Source organism: Bufo bufo, chromosome 11, assembly GCF_905171765.1.
Source record: "Bufo bufo chromosome 11, aBufBuf1.1, whole genome shotgun sequence".
Lineage (NCBI taxonomy): Eukaryota > Metazoa > Chordata > Amphibia > Anura > Bufonidae > Bufo > Bufo bufo.
This window is the reverse complement of record NC_053399.1, coordinates 65,296,933-65,315,179: the sequence shown is the minus strand read 5'-3', so window position 1 is coordinate 65,315,179 and position 18,247 is coordinate 65,296,933. Positions and strand designations below refer to the sequence as shown.

The 18,247-nt window shown below is 43.7% G+C and overlaps 1 protein-coding gene across 1 annotated transcript in view; it reads right to left on the bottom strand.

The window, feature by feature from the left end:
* Nucleotides 1–18,247, bottom strand: part of AKAP6 (A-kinase anchoring protein 6) — a 587,230-nt gene that overhangs the window by 429,102 nt on the left and 139,881 nt on the right. Inside the window, exons 6-7 of the mRNA XM_040411001.1 lie at nucleotides 14,166–14,288; nucleotides 7,190–7,286 (exon numbers count right to left, since the gene is read on the bottom strand). Of these exons, the coding sequence (XP_040266935.1) occupies nucleotides 7,190–7,286; nucleotides 14,166–14,288 (220 nt within the window). The remainder of the gene's footprint in view (nucleotides 1–7,189; nucleotides 7,287–14,165; nucleotides 14,289–18,247) is intronic.

Genomic DNA, 18,247 nt, shown 5'->3' with positions numbered 1-18,247 from the left:
TTGCATACTCAGGCCCTTTGAAGAGATTACCAAGTTTGAATTTAGAACAAACACTCCCACTGAGGCTACATGGGATGGTGGAAGAAGATCAGTATCTACATCTTTCTACAGATGTAGCTGAACTCAAATTGATGGTTAATACTTTAAGTAAACAATGGCTAGAAAATGTTGATTGACTTTTTCAATGGATTTCAATGGCTTTTGTCACAAGATAACACTGTGACATGTGTTATCAGAGTCAATTTTAGCTTGGCTACATCTGTACCACTGGAGGAGGAGAAGCAGGAGGATGAGGCTAATGATGATGATGCTGACAACAACACTGGTCATGACTAATCATCACAGTCGGGGACAGACCCTGAAAGATCTGAATCCTCAGCATGCTGGTGAGCATGGCCAGCTGAATGCCAACTTGCTTAAGTGCTGACAGTCATATCATTAGCATAAATCAAACCGATAGCCATGGTTTTGTGATCCTCTCTATCATAGCAAAATGGGGAAATGTTTTTGTGATGACAAAAGGGAGTCAACATTTTTGTATTACCTGTGTACACAGCTTGCAACAGCTTTCACTGGCAGATGCCTGACTCCCACATGTCTGACCTCCCACTTTCTCTGCTATGACAAGTAGCAGAAGCCGCAGCAGCACCAGTTTGATGAACATGATGGAGCAGTTTTTTTCATCTGCTGCACCAGGCTGATGTGCACCAGGAAACAGATATGTACCACCTGAACAACCAGGTTCAGTCCCACTTGGACTGTGTCTTTTCTTCGGCACATACCCTGCTCCCTGACCCCATGAACTTCTGAGCAGTGTCACTGTATTGTCTTGTCCAGCCTCTAATGTCATTTCACAGAGGGTATTCTCTGTGGCAAGCGACGTTGGCACACCCAAAGGACAAACTTGTCCTCTGCAAGTGTCAAAATGAATGCATCATCGATCTGTGAGGATTTTCACACACCTCTGGCTGAAGCCAATGAATAGATCTGCCATTGCTGATGGTGACTATTTATTGACTGCCCAATTATGCCACTGCCACTGTCTGCCTGTCATCATGTTAGCCGCCACTACTGTGTGTGTGTATAAATATGGGCAGGCATCTGTCCCTGTTAAGGCATCTTTTTGGACTGTTTTAGTACCCAAATCAAAAAAAATTTGACTGACTGTTTAGGCTTATTTCATACTAGCGGCAAGGAACTCGGGCAGGCTGTGCGGTGGGTTAACAGCCTATCGAATGCGTGCTGCCGCTAGTGCACGCGTGCCCCCGGACTACCGCTCTGGCCCCATTGACTATAACAGCCTGCCAGAGTTTCTTGCCGCTAGTGTCAAAGTACCCATAGAATAAGATCCAAAAGAAATTTCAAGAAATTCACTCATCTCTAGTGGGATCCTATGTCTGAAAAAGGTCCAGTGCTGAACCAGTTCTGCTGACATTTTGTTCATAAAGCCAAATGATTTTTCACATTCCTGGGAAAGCAGTAATGGTAGTCACAACTTATATGAATCTATCTAAGAAAATTTGGGGATCTAGTGTTAAATTTCCGGTGTGTAAATAAGGCATTTATATTAGGTGTTTTCTTATTTTAGACCAAGATTAAAATTCATTTAGATATGGGTAAAGGTAGTTTTCTGCTGAGGTTATTTGTTTGTTAATTGTTATTATATTACGTTTTCCCCATTTGCTTACCAGCTCTCTTTGGGGTTTCTTTGGCTCATTAACCACCTCAGCCCCCAGTGCTTAAACACCCTGAAAGACCAGGCCACTTTTTACACTTCTGACCTACACTACTTTCACCGTTTATTGCTCGGTCATGCAACTTACCACCCAAATGAATTTTACCTCCTTTTCTTCTCACTAATAGAGCTTTCATTTGGTGGTATTTCATTGCTGCTGACATTTTTACTTTTTTTGTTATTAATCGAAATTTAACGATTTTTTTGCAAAAAAATGACATTTTTCACTTTCAGTTGTAAAATTTTGCAAAAAAAACGACATCCATATATAAATTTTGCTCTAAATTTATTGTTCTACATGTCTTTGATTAAAAAAAAATGTTTGGGTAAAAAAAAAATGGTTTGGGTAAAAGTTATAGCGTTTACAAACTATGGTACAAAAATGTGAATTTCCGCTTTTTGAAGCAGCTCTGACTTTCTGAGCACCTGTCATGTTTCCTGAGGTTCTACAATGGCCAGACAGTACAAACACCCCACAAATGACCCCATTTCGGAAAATACACACCCTAAGGTATTCGCTGATGGGCATAGTGAGTTCATAGAACTTTTTATTTTTTGTCACAAGTTAGCGGAAAATGATGATTTTTTTCTTTTTTTTTTTTTTTCTTACAAAGTCTCATATTCCACTAACTTGTGACAAAAAATAAAAACTTCCATGAACTCACTATGCCCATCACGAAATACCTTGGGGTCTCTTCTTTCCAAAATGGGGTCACTTGTGGGGTAGTTATACTGCCCTGGCATTCTAGGGGCCCAAATGTGTGGTAAGGAGTTTGAAATCAAATTCTGTAAAAAATGACGAGTGAAATCCGAAAGGTGCTCTTTGGAATGTGGGCCCCTTTGCCCACCTAGGCTGCAAAAAAGTGTCACACATCTGGTATCTCCGTATTCAGTAGAAGTTGGGGAATGTGTTTTGGGGTGTCTTTTTACATATACCCATGCTGGGTGAGATAAATATCTTGGTCAAATGCCAACTTTGTATAAAAAAATGGGAAAAGTTGTCTTTTGCCAAGATATTTCTCTCACCCAGCATGGGTATATGTAAAAAGACACCCCAAAACACATTCCCCACCTTCTCCTGAGTACGGAGATACCAGATGTGTGACACTTTTTTGCAGCCTAGATGGGCAAAGGGGCCCACATTCCAAAGAGCACCTTTCGAATTTCACTCGTCATTTTTTACAGAATTTGATTTCAAACTCCTTACCACACATTTGGGCCCCTAGAATGCCAGGGCAGTATAACTACCCCACAAGTGACCCCATTTTGGAAAGAAGAGACCCCAGGGTATTCGCTGATGGGCATAGTGAGTTCATGGAAGTTTTTATTTTTTGTCACAAGTTAGTGGAATATGAGACTTTGTATGAAAAAAAAAAAAAAAAAAAAAAAAATCATCATTTTCCACTAACTTGTGACAAAAAATAAAAAATTCTAGGAACTCGCCATGCCACTCACGGAATACCTTGGGGTGTCTTCTTTCCAAAATGGGGTCACTTGTGGGGTAGTTATACTGCCCTGGCATTTTCCAGGGGCCCTAATGTGTGGTAAGTAGGTAAATGACCAGTGAAATCCGAAAGGTGCTCTTTGGAATGTGGGCCCCTTTGCCCACCTAGGCTGCAAAAAAGTGTCACACATCTGGTATCGCCGTATTCAGGAGACGTTGGGGAATGTGTTTTGGGGTGTCTTTTTACATATACCCATGCTGGGTGAGATAAATATCTTGGTCAAATGCCAACTTTGTATAAAAAAATGGGAAAAGTTGTCTTTTGCCAAGATATTTCTCTCACCCAGCATGGGTATATGTAAAATGACACCCCAAAACACATTCTCCACCTTCTCCTGAGTACGGAGATACCAGATGTGTGACACTTTTTTGCAGCCTAGGTGGGCAAAGGGGCCCATATTCCAAAGAGCACCTTTCGGATTTCACTCGTCATTTTTTACAGAATTTGATTTCAAACTCCTTACCACACATTTGGGCCCCTAGAATGCCAGGGCAGTATAACTACCCCACAAGTGACCCCATTTTGGAAAGAAGAGACCCCAGGGTATTCGCTGATGGGCATAGTGAGTTCATGGAAGTTTTTATTTTTTGTCACAAGTTAGTGGAATATGAGACTTTGTATGAAAAAAAAAAAAAAAAAAAAAAATCATCATTTTCCACTAACTTGTGACAAAAAATAAAAAATTCTAGGAACTCGCCATGCCCCTCACGGAATACCTTGGGGTGTCTTCTTTCCAAAATGGGGTCACTTGTGGGGTAGTTATACTGCCCTGGCATTTTCCAGGGGCCCTAATGTGTGGTAAGTAGGTAAATGACCAGTGAAATCCGAAAGGTGCTCTTTGGAATGTGGGCCCCTTTGCCCACCTAGGCTGCAAAAAAGTGTCACACATCTGGTATCGCCGTATTCAGGAGACGTTGGGGAATGTGTTTTGGGGTGTCTTTTTACATATACCCATGCTGGGTGAGAGAAATATCTTGGCAAAAGACAACTTTTTCAATTTTTTTATACAAAGTTGGCATTTGACCAAGATATTTATCTCACCCAGCATGGGTATATGTAAAATGACACCCCAAAACACATTCCCCAACTTCTCCTGAGTACGGCGATACCAGATGTGTGACACTTTTTTGCAGCCTAGATGCGCAAAGGGGCCCAAATTCCTTTTAGGAGGGCATTTTTAGACATTTGGATACCAGACTTCTTCTCACGCTTTGGGGCCCCTAGAATGCCAGGGCAGTATAAATACCCCACATGTGACCCCATTTTGGAAAGAAGACACCCCAAGGTATTCAATGAGGGGCATGGCGAGTTCATAGAAATTTTTTTTTTTTGGCACAAGTTAGCGGAAATTGATATTTTTTATTTTTTTCTCACAAAGTCTCCCGTTCCGCTAACTTGGGACAAAAATTTCAATCTTTCATGGACTCAATATGCCCCTCACGGAATACCTGGGGGTGTCTTCTTTCCGAAATGGGGTCACATGTGGGGTATTTATACTGCCCTGGCATTCTAGGGGTCCTAAAGCGTGAGAAGAAGTCTGGAATATAAATGTCTAAAAAATTTTACGCATTTGGATTCCGTGAGGGGTATGGTGAGTTCATGTGAGATTTTATTTTTTGTCACAAGTTAGTGGAATATGTGACTTTGTAAGAAAAAAAAAAAAATTCCGCTAACTTGGGCCAAAAAAAAGACTGAATGCAGCCTTACAGAGGGGGGGGGGGGGGGGATCAATGACAGGGGGGTGATCAATGACAGGGGGGGTGATCAATGACAGGGGGGTGATCAGGGAGTCTATATGGGGTGATCACCCAACTGTCATTGATCACCCCCCTGTAAGGCTGCATTCAGACGTCCGTATGATTTTTACGGATCCGATCAGTCTATCAGTGGATCCGTAAAAATCATGCGGACATCTGAATGGAGCTTTACAGGGGGGTGATCAATGACAGAGGGGTAATCAATGACAGGGGGGTGATCAGGGAGTCTATATGGGGTGATCACCACAGTCATTGATCACTCCCCTGTAAGGCTGCATTCAGACGTCCGTATGATTTTTACGGATCCGATCAGTCTATCAGTGGATCCGTAAAAATCATGCGGACATCTGAATGGAGCTTTACAGGGGGGTGATCAATGACAGAGGGGTAATCAATGACAGGGGGGTGATCAGGGAGTCTATATGGGGTGATCACCACAGTCATTGATCACTCCCCTGTAAGGCTGCATTCAGACGTCCGTATGATTTTTACGGATCCGATCAGTCTATCAGTGGATCCGTAAAAATCATGCGGACATCTGAATGGAGCTTTACAGGGGGGTGATCAATGACAGAGGGGTAATCAATGACAGGGGGGTGATCAGGGAGTCTATATGGGGTGATCACCACAGTCATTGATCACTCCCCTGTAAGGCTGCATTCAGACGTCCGTATGATTTTTACGGATCCGATCAGTCTATCAGTGGATCCGTAAAAATCATGCGGACATCTGAATGGAGCTTTACAGGGGGGTGATCAATGACAGAGGGGTAATCAATGACAGGGGGGTGATCAGGGAGTCTATATGGGGTGATCACCACAGTCATTGATCACTCCCCTGTAAGGCTGCATTCAGACGTCCGTATGATTTTTACGGATCCGATCAGTCTATCAGTGGATCCGTAAAAATCATGCGGACATCTGAATGGAGCTTTACAGGGGGGTGATCAATGACAGAGGGGTAATCAATGACAGGGGGGTGATCAGGGAGTCTATATGGGGTGATCACCACAGTCATTGATCACTCCCCTGTAAGGCTGCATTCAGACGTCCGTATGATTTTTACGGATCCGATCAGTCTATCAGTGGATCCGTAAAAATCATGCGGACATCTGAATGGAGCTTTACAGGGGGGTGATCAATGACAGGGGGGTAATCAATGACAGGGGGGTGATCAGGGAGTCTATATGGGGTGATCAGGGGTGATCAAGGGCTAATAAGGGGTTAATAAGTGACGGGGGGGGGGTGTAGTGTAGTGGTGCTTGGTGCAACATATTACTGAGCTGCCTGTGTCCTCTGGTGGTCGATCCAAACAAAGGGGACCACCAGAGGACCAGGTAGCAGGTATATTAGACGCTGTTATCAAAACAGCGTCTAATATACCTGTTAGGGGTTAAAAAAATCACATCTCCAGCCTGCCAGCGAACGATCGCCGCTGGCAGGCTGGAGATCCACTCGCTTACCTTCCGATCCTGTGAACGCGCGCGCCTGTGTGCGCGCGTTCACAGGAAATCTCGCGTCTCGCGAGAGGACGCACCGGCGCGTCCACCCAGAACAACAGGACCGCCGCAAAGACGCAATCCTGCGTACGGCGGTCCTGAGGTGGTTAAATGTCTTTTTTCTGGTTTAGCTAGAATCGAGCACAGGAGATGTTACACACATTATGAAATGATCTAACTGTAGCATATACAAAGGACTTTATATTTTCTGTGTGGCTTCAATAAGTCTCTCCTGCAGTTCCAGATCATTGTCCCAAATGCCAATTTCACAGGCATAGAGGTCTTTCAACATTGTTTTGTTCTGCGCACGCATTTTAGGATTCTGAGTAGAGACGTGAGCTTATCTCTGTTCAGTTACTGTAGGCTCCCTTGACATTTGTGGCAGATAAGTGTGTTTCTAAAAGAGTTAAGACTGTATTGTTATATATTATTATGATTAACTACAAATTCCCTCTCCTGATTTTGCTACTACAAACTTCTACTCCCATCAGCCGTTGCCCATGAGGTGCTGACCTTCATCCGTGGCAATACGAAGGATTCCCTATCCAGGCAGACCTTGTGTCCGTTTCCTTGTATGTCTCCTTATAATGGTTAGCTTAATAGTTTATATAATGTCCTTCAAGGCTTTCATGTGTAATCTTATATAAATCAAGCACAAAATTATTAGAATCCTCTTTTATATGGGTTCGGTTACCTGGTCTGTGAGAAACCAGCACTTCCATTAGTCGATGACCTTCTTCTAGGACTGCATCCTTTAGTGAACAGTGACCATCCACACTCTGCTTAAAGTTCTACAAGAGATCAAGGAAGACTTTTCATATCATTCTGGCATCATGTTGATTGCAAAACATTGACTAAACACATTTATTCTGATGGTCAATTTAGTTTAATTTAATTAATTTAGTTAATCTCAGATTTCCTTTTTTTATTTAAGAAGATTGAATATTTTGAATTTTTTATTTTTTTTTACAACAAAACAAGAACATAAACATTATGCAGAGATACTGTATATGGAAAGCCAGAAGCTGAATAATTATAAAATCACATTGTGAGGGCAACTGCAATGCCCAGCATTGTATAAAATGTATCTTGATTGGTCCTATTCGAGAAATGGATAATACAGTTGTGCGAGCTCTGCTTTCGCTTCACATGGTGAATGGGCAGCATGGTGGCTCAGTGGTTAGCACTGTTTCCTTGCAGCGCTGGGGTCCTAGGTTCATACCTGACCAAGGACAACATCTGCATGCAGGGCCGTCTTTAACGCGGGGCAAAAGGGGCAGCTGCCCCGGGCCCAGTTGCTCCTGGGGGGCCCAAGGCAGCTGCCTTTCGAACCCTGCTGACCAGTGGCTTAGTGTGGGGGGGGCCATTGCTCCGGGCGCTAAATTCCAGGGGGCGCTAGCAGGGCCACACCGCCAATTAGGCAAAGTGAGGTGATGGCCACAGGTGGCACGGCCCTGGTGACAAGTGGGGGGCGGTGGCAGGGCACAGGGACATCAGTGCTTCCATTGTGGAAGCACTCATCTCCATAGTCATCTGTATGGCCGTCCTCAGGACAGCGATTCAGATAGATGTGCTGCGGCGGGGCAGGGGAGGGAGAGTCATCTCCCTTCCCCGTTCCTCTGATAGGCTGCAGGCAGAGGCCGTTGCAGGCGGTGCAATGACGTCATCGCGCCACCTGAGCCGTGCAGCGCAGGACACATCCAGCCTGATGGAGGTAAGTATAAGTGTTTATTTTTTTATATGGTATTACTTACTGGCACATGATTGGGGGGCATCTATGGGGGCACTTGTTACTGGCACATGATTGGGGGGCATCTATGGGGGCTCCAGTTTCTGGCACATGATTGGGGGCATCTATGGGGGTACTTGTTACTGGCACATGATTGGGGGCCTCTATGGGGGCTCCTGTTACTGGCACATGATTGGGGGGCATCTATGGGGGCACTTGTTACTGGTACATGATTGGAGGGCATCTATGGGGGCACTTGTTATTGGCACATGATTGGGGAGTAGTTGTTACTGGCACATGATTGGGGGGCATCTATGGGGCACTTGTTACTGGCACATGATTGGGAGGCATCTATGGTGCCCTTGTTACTGGCACATGATTGGGGGCATCTATGGGGGCTCCTGTTACTGGCACATGATTGGGGGGCATCTATGGGGGCACTTGTTACTGGCACATGATTGGGGGATATCTATGGGGGCACTTGTTATTGGCACATGATTGGGGGGTACTTGTTACTGGCACATGATTGGGGGTCATCTTTGGGGGTACTTGTTACTGGCACATGATTGGGGGCATCTATGGGGGCTCCTGTTACTGGCACATGATTGAGGGCATCTATGGGGGCACTTGTTACTGGCACATGATTGGGGGGCATTATGGGGGTACTTGTTACTGGCACATGATTGGGGGCCTCTATGGGGGCTCCTGTTACTGGCACATGATTGGGGGGCATCTATGGGGGCACTTGTTACTGGTACATGATTGGAGAGCATCTATGGGGGCACTTGTTATTGGCACATGATTGGGGAGTAGTTGTTACTGGCACATGATTGGGGGGAATCTATGGGGGCACTTGTTACTGGCACATGATTGGGGGGCATCTATGGTGCCCTTGTTACTGGCACATGATTGGGGGCATCTATGGGGGCTCCTGTTACTGGCACATGATTGGGGGGCATCTATGGGGGCACTTGTTACAGTCACATGATTGGAGGGCATCTATGGGGCACTTGTTACTGACACATTATTGGGGGGGATCTATGGGGCATCTACTGAGGCCATAAAGAAGGGGTATTTTATATGGCTGAAGGGGGGAGAGGAACACTATGGGGGCTTCTACTGAGACCACAAAGAAGGGGTATTTATATGGGGGCTCTGTATTGGGGCATTTTATACTGGGGCACATTATGGTGGGTACTATGGGGAAGGGGAGAGAGGAGTACTATGGGCTCATCTATGGGGGGCACTAAGAAGGGGTATTTTATACTTGTAAATTATGGGGGACACCGAGGGCATCGACTGAGGAGCAATATGGGGACATTTACTGAGGGCACTATATAGGGGTATTTTATACTGGCACATTATGGGAGCACTATGGGGACATTAGCTCAACTGGGAGCATTAAAAGGGGGTATTTTATACTATTGGGGGCATTATGATGGGCTTTATTACTATTGGGGGTCTATGGGGAACATGATTACCAGTATGGGCGCTATGGGAGCATTATTACTTCTGGGGCACAGTGGGGACATGTTGGGGGCACTGTAGGAGCACCATTACTACCATGTGTGCTCTAGCAGATAATTATTCCTATTGGTGGGACTTTTGGGAGCACTATTACTGTGGGGGCACCTTGGCACAGTATCAGCTTACCACAATTATTTTTGGGGGACGTTATGTTTACACTATTAGTGTCAGGGGCACGATTTGCTGGGCGCAGTTATTTTAGGGCACTGTGTGCCAATAATTATTGAAGGGCACTATCTGCATGGTACTACTATTATCAGGGGGTTTATCTGTTTCTGCAGTATAGTATTGGGGAGCACAGCGGCACAGTATTGGGGGTGGTAGGATGATTTGTCCAGAACATGGGAGGATGATGGAAAAGTAGTAAACTAAGATTTTGTTTGTCAAACTGCAGTGACGAGAAATGGCTGAAAAATGGTGGTCTGGTCTGAAAGGAGAAGATGAGGAAAAAGAACATCTACATCAAAGAGACGTCACTGGATGTAAGAGGTATGTGGCGCTGTATTACCCTGTATGTAGGGGTGGTTGGAGGGGTTAGTAGTACAGTACTATCTGTACATAGTAAAAAAAAAAAAAAAAAAAGTAATCTGCAAAATACTATATAAGTGTGTCAGAAGTTGTGTTTTTTTTTAATTTTTAGAATAATGATACAGCCATTTTATTTGATACCTTTGTGCTGATTCTTTTTTTTCTCTTTATTAACCCCTTAAGGACCCTATTTCACCTTAAGGACTTGGCCATTTTTTGGAAAATCTGACCAGTGACACTTTATGTGGTGATAACTTTAAAACACTTTTACTTATCCAGGCCATTCTGAGATTGTTTTTTCGTCACATATTGTACTTCATAACACTGGTAAAACGGAGTAAAAAAAAATCATTTTTATTTATATAAAAATACCAAATTTACCAAAATTTGGGAAAAATTAGCAAATTTCCAAGTTTCAATTTCTCTACTTCTATAATACATAGTAATACCTCCAAAAATAGCTATTAGTTTACATTCCCCATATGTCTACTTCATGTTTGGATCATTTTGGGAATGCCATTTTATTTTTTGGGGACATTACAAGGCTTAGAAGTTTAGATGCAAATCTTGAAAATTTGCTGAAATTTTCAAAAACCTACTTTTTAGGGACCAGTTCAGGTCTGAAGTCACTTTGTGAGGCTTACATAATAGAAACCATCCAAAACTACACCCCTCAAGGTATTCAAAACAGATTTTTACAAACATTATAAACCATTTAGGTGTTCCCCAAGAGTTGATGGCAAATGGAGATGAAATTCCAGAATTAAAATTTTTTGCCAAATTTTCCATTTTAATCCATTTTTTCCACTAACAAAGCAAGGGTTAACAGCCAAACAAAACTCTATATTCATTGCCCTGACTCTGCGGTTTACAGAAACACCCGATATGTGGTCGTACACCACTGTATGGCCCCACGTCAGGGCGTAGAGGGAAAGGAACGCTGTGTGGTTTTTGGAAGGCAGATTTCGCTGGACTGGTTTATTTACACCATGTCCCATTTGAAGCCCCCTGATGCACTACTAGAGTAGAAACTCCAAAAACGTGACCCCATTTTGGAAACTACGGGATATGGTGGCAGTTTTTTTGGTACTATTTTAGGGTACATATGATTTTTGGTTGCTCTATATTACACTTTTTGTGAAGCAAAGTAACAAAAAATAGAAATTCTAAAATTACATCTCCATTTGCCAATAACTCTTGTGGAACACTTAAAGGGTTAACAAAGTTTGTAAAATCAGTTTTGAATACCTTGAGGGGTGTAGTTTCTTAAATGGTGTCACTTTTTGGAGTTTCTACTCTAGGGGTGCATCAGGGGGGGGTTTCAAATGGGACATGGTGTCAAAAAACAAGTCCAGCAAAAACTGCCTTCCAAAATCCATATGGTATTCCTTTCCTTCTGCGCCCTGCCGTGTGCCCGTACAGAGGTTTACGACCACATATGGGGTGTTTCTGTAAACTAAAGAATCAGGGCAATAAATATTGAGTTTTGTTTGGCTGTTAACCCTTGCTTTGTTACGGGAAAAAATGGATTAAAATGGAAAATTTGCCACCGTTTTTATTTTTTATTATTTACAACGTTCATCTGACAGATTAGATCATGTGCTATTTTTATAGAACAGGTTGTTACGGATGCATGGATACCTAATATATTAACTTTTTTACATTTATTTAAGTTGTACACAATAATATCATTTTTTAAACCAAAAAAACTTTTTTTAGTGTCGCCATAGTCTGAGAGCCATAGTTTTTTTTTTTTTTTGGGCCATTGTCTCCTGTAGGGGCTCATTTTTTGTGGGATGAGACGACGGTTTGAATGGTACTATTTTGGCGTACATACGACTTTTTTGATCACTTTTATTACCTTTTGTGGGAAGTAAGGTGGGTAAAATTTAAATTTCATCGTAGTTTTTATTTATTATTTTTTATTGCGTTCACCGTGCGGGGAATGTAACATGACCGTTTTATAGATCGGGTCGTTACGGACGTGGTGATATATAACATGTGTAGGGAATATTTTTATTTTTAATCAGGGATAAATCTGTTTTTTTTATTTTTACTTTTTTCACTTTTTTTTAAATAAATTTTACCCAGACCCACTTGGTTCTTGAAGATCCAGTGGGTCTGATGTCTGTATAATACAGTACAGTACACTATATAGTGTACTGCACTGTATTTCGCTCACACTTTGTCTGAACAGATCTCTGCCTTTAGCACAGATCTGTTCAGCACCATGGACAGCAGGATGACTGAGAAGGCGTCCTGTTGCCATGGGAACCTTCCCAGTCTGCCACAACTGAGCAGATGGGGAAGGGGAGGGAGGGGGCTCCCTGGCTCCCTCCCTCTATGACCCCATCCTGTCCGGGGGCTGCAAAGGCACAGCAGCCCCCGATGGGAGAGGGAGCTCCCTCCCTCTTCACCTCTTCCATACAGCGGACCTGGACAGCGGCATGAAAGGGGTTAAAATGGCTGACATCTGCACAGATGTCAGCCGTTTGAATCAGAGTGTCAGCAATGAGCTGACACTCTGATTCAACCGCTCGGTCATCCTGAGAATAAACGGGGGGCGGGCGGAAGATCGCGCACCCGCCCCCCACATTGCTGCACGCCTCCCGCCCGCCTGCCGCACCGCCCGCAATCCTCCCCCCCGCTGCTCCCGCAGGCACAAAAACGCAGAGGGCTGCAGAGGGGGGGGGGTTAACATCGAGATATAGGCACTTTGATGTTTCTGATCCCTGTGGTCACGGACCGCAGGGATCAGAAACTTGCATAAGCGCTGCAAACCGCAGGTCTGAATTGACCTGCGGTTTATAGCGATCGGCAATGCGGGGGGGTCACAGGACCCCCCTAGGCATTGTCACAGGGTGGCTGCTGAATGATTTCAACGGCCGTGCGGCCGTGATAAAAACTACACAGGACGTACCAGTCTGCCCTGGGTCCTTAAGGACTCGGCAAACATGGCATACCGGTACGTCCGAAGTCCTTAAGGGGTTAAGGGACACTATAGTCACCAGACCCACGACAGCTAAACGTAGTAGTTCTGGTGTCTATAGCATGTCTCTGCAAGCTTTTTAATGTAAACACTGCCTTTTCAGAAAAAAAGGCAGTATTTACATTACTGCCAAGGAACACCTCTAGTGGCCACTCATCATTATTAAAGTTTACTACTCTACGAGGTGTGTGGATTTTTTTCTGTGTGTGTGTGTGTGTGTGTTGTGGTGGAGGGCGTGATTGCATGCTAGGGTGTGGCAAGGCGGGATCCAGGGGGCCCAAGTAAATTCTTGCCCAGGGTCCAATCAATATTAAAGACGGCTCTGTCTGCATGGAGTTTGTATGTTCTCCCCCGGTGTCCTCCCATAACTCCAAAGACATACTGATAGGGAACTTAGATTGTGAGCCCCATTGGGGACAGCTTGGTGCTAATGTCTGTAAAGCGCTGTGGAATATAGTAGCGCTATATAAGTGCGTATAATAAATAAATATACACTGTTTACCTGCTCATCATTAACATCACAGGTGTAACTACAACTTCACCATCCCATTCACTTCAAAGGGAAGGAGCAGTTATAATCTGCTCTTTCCCATTGAAGTAAATGAGACAGAGAAACTGCAATAACACTTGCATGTCACTGCAATAAGGATGGCGAGCAGGTAAACAGTAAAGAAAACACAGTGCTCGCTCGAGCGCTGCATTCTCATGTAACAGCTGATCGGCGGGGGTGTCAATTTGATATTGATGACCTATCCTCATGATAGGTCATCATAAATATAGGAAACCGGCCAACCCCTTTAATTAGAAGTGAAAAACACAGAACAAAATTTTGTGAAAATTTACAACACAGACAATATGGTTCTGATAACTTGCATTCCTTTCGTTCATCCCCCTCACCAGGTGTGTATGAAGATAGAGTTGTAGGGCCTCTGTTTCAGGCTGAGGAGAGGTCCAGTTCTCGGTGGCTTCCATAGCATCTTGCAACCAGTGGATAAATTTATCAAGCTTGGATACAAAGCCCTGTGTTTTAAAAAAGACAAATAATTGGTAAAATAAAATAAAGATAAATCACACACAACAATACTGCCCTCTGGTGTTCTGTTTTATCAACAAGTATAGAAAAGCTGCAACTCAATGTATTATTTTTTTTATAATAGAAATACAGCTCTACTTGCTTTAGATAAACCAAAATACCTACATAGAAAAGTCAACATATTTCAGAGGCTAAAACCAAAAATATTGCCTTAGGCCTAGCACATTCAAGCTATCCTAAATGTGTTTAGATGTCTTTAGTGTTATATTATTTTCACCACTACTGAAATTTTAATGCCTGCCCTAAAGATCAGATTCACACATTGTATATATGTACAGTGTGTGTGTATATATATATATATATATATATATATATATATATATATATTTCTCAAAAAAATGAAGGGAACACAAAAATAACACATCCTAGATCTGAATTAATTAAAATAAATATTCTTCTGAAATACTTTGTTCTTTACATAGTTGAATGTGCTGACAACAAAATCACACAAAAATAAAAAAATGGAAATCTAATTTTTTAACCCATGGAGGTCTGGATTTGGAGTCACACTCAAAATTAAAGTGGAAAAACACACTACAGGCTGATCCAACTTTGATGTAATGTCCTTAAAACAAGTCAAAATGAGGCTCAGTAGTGTGTGTGGCCTCCACGTGCCTGTATGACCTCCCTACAACGCCTGTGCATGCTCCTGATGAGGTGGCGGACGGTCTCCTGAGGGATCTCCTCCCAGACCTGGACTAAAGCATCTGCCAACTCCTGGACAGTCTGTGGTGCAACATGACGTTGGTGGATAGAGCGAGACATGATGTCCCAGATGTGCTCAATTGGATTAAGGTCTGGGGAACGGGCGGGCCAGTCCATAGCATCAATGCCTTCGTCTTGCAGGAACTGCTGACACACTCCAGCCACATGAGGTCTAGCATTGTCTTGCATTAGGAGGAACCCAGGGCCAACCGCACCAGCATATGGTCTCACAAGGGGTCTGAGGATCTCATCTCGGTACCTAATGGCAGTAAGGCTACCTCTTGCGAGCACATGGAGGGCTGTGCGGCCCTCCAAAGAAATGCCACCCCACACCATTACTGACCCAATGCCAAACCGGTCATGCTGGAGGATGTTGCAGGCAGCAGAACGTTCTCCACGGCGTCTCAAGACTCTGTCACGTCTGTCACATGTGCTCAGTGTGAACATGCTTTCATCTGTGAAGAGCACAGGGCGCCAGTGGCGAATTTTCCAATCTTGGTGTTCTCTGGCAAATGCCAAACGTCCTGCACGGTGTTGGGCTGTAAGCACAACCCCCACCTGTGGACGTCGGGCCCTCATATCACCCTCATGGAGTCTGTTTCTGACTGTTTGAGCAGACACATGCACATTTGTGGCCTGCTGGAGGTCATTTTTCAGGGCTCTGGCAGTGCTCCTCCTGTTCCTCCTTGCACAAAGGCGGAGGTAGCGGTCCTGCTGCTGGGTTGTTGCCCTCCTACGGCCTCCTCCACGTCTCCTGATTTACTGGCCTGTCTCCTGGTAGCGCCTCCATGCTCTGGACACTACGCTGACAGACACAGCAAACCTTCTTGCCACAGCTCGCATTGATGTGCCATCCTGGATAAGCTGCACTACCTGAGCCACTTGTGTGGGTTGTAGACTCCGTCTCATGCTACCACTAGAGTGAAAGCACCGGCAGCATTCAAAAGTGACCAAAACATCAACCAGGAAGCATAGGAACTGAGAAGTGGTCTGTGGTCACCACCTGCAGAACCACTCCTTTATTGGGGGTGTCTTGCTAATTGCCTATAATTTCCACCTGTTGTCTATCCCATTTGCACAACAGCATGTGAAATTGATTGTCACTCAGTGTTGCTTCCTAAGTGGACAGTTTGATTTCACAGAAGTGTAATTGACTTGGAGTTACATTGTGTTGTTTAAGTGTTCCCTTTATTTTTTTGAGCAGTGTATATATATATATATATATATATATATATATATATAGACTGTGTAGAATCAGGGCAGCACTCCTTGTAACAAACCGATGGGTGCCAGCGGTGTAAACACCTTACCAAGGTGTGTGATATAAAACAAGAAAAGACACCGCAGCACATCCGTTGGTGAAAAGTAGTGGATCTTTATTCACCCTTGCGACGTTTCAGTCCACTTGCTGGGACTATTATCAAGCAATGCATCATACAGCAGTGTGGGTATTTATGTGAACAAATCAATTAATATACATAAGTGGTAATTAACAACATATATGGAAAAATATACAGTAGAGCATCTCATACATAAATGAGAAAAAACACATAGTGTCTGGAAAGCCGTATAGTCAATCCAGATATTCATATAAAGTACATCCAATATTGTGATCTATCAAAAACATGATACAATTTACAAGTGATAATCAACATGTGTTATACTCATCACCTGTGAAAGTACGAGTGTAGGCAGGACCGACATGGAATCAGGTGGGCTCAATGGCTGGCGGATACACTATTGCGGTATCACCGCATGGATACGGCGTCCCGGAACTAAAGCTGCGCATGTCCGTGATGTCATTCCAGGGATAATCACGTGATCCCTTGTAAGAGAGTAAAACTGTGTCTGCGCATGTCTGTGAGGTCATCCCTGGAGCAATCACATGATCTCGAACAGAGACATCACATGATCCCATACGGAGACGTCACCTGACAGGCCGCATAGCAGTCTATTGTAGTAAAACATCTAATGCCAATGCAAGCGTATTCCATCAATATTTATAAACAGTATAGGCTATTAAATCCGGATGTAACACCCCGGGTAAACTATCGGGTGACGTGCTATCTTGCGATGCACTGTCATCCGAAAATTATGAAAAGAAAAGGTGGAAAGCAGCGGCAGCCGTTATCCTCCCATAACTCTTATTGTGTAATAACCCTATCAGGTGAGAAACATCCTATAAAGCCATAAAGTAACGCTTGCTGGCGTATATTTAAGGGAAACAAAAACAAAAACACAATCTAATAAATATGCAGCTTTCACGGGATGAGTCGTGCATTTTCTAGAGTATCCACCCTCCTGTTGAGCGAACCCTGTCATCCATGGGTCCTGTAAGTGATAAAAATCAAAAATACATTATCCAAATGTATTAATAAAAAAAGGTGACGCCTCCGTATGGGATCATGTGATGTCTCTGTTCGAGATCATGTGATTGCTCCAGGGATGACCTCACAGACATGCGCAGACACAGTTTTACTCTCTTACAAGGGATCACGTGATTATCCCTGGAATGACATCACGGACATGCGCAGCTTTAGTTCCGGGACGCCATATCCATGCGGTGATACCGCAATAGTGTATCCGCCAGCCATTGAGCCCACCTGATTCCATGTCGGTCCTGCCTACACTCGTACTTTCACAGGTGATGAGTATAACACATGTTGATTATCACTTGTAAATTGTATCATGTTTTTGATAGATCACAATATTGGATGTACTTTATATGAATATCTGGATTGACTATACGGCTTTCCAGACACTATGTGTTTTTTCTCATTTATGTATGAGATGCTCTACTGTATATTTTTCCATATATGTTGTTAATTACCACTTATGTATATTAATTGATTTGTTCACATAAATACCCACACTGCTGTATGATGCATTGCTTGATAATAGTCCCAGCAAGTGGACTGAAACGTCGCAAGGGTGAATAAAGATCCACTACTTTTCACCAACGGATGTGCTGCGGTGTCTTTTCTTGTTTTATATCACACACCTTGGTAAGGTGTTTACACCGCTGGCACCCATCGGTTTGTTACAAGGAGTGCTGCCCTGATTCTACACAGTCTGCATTATACCGCAGGAGCTGGCACCCATTTTTCATCTCCAGTATCATTATTGCATACTATTGGCAACCATGGATCCACTGCTCAATCAGTTTTCACCCGCTATTTTT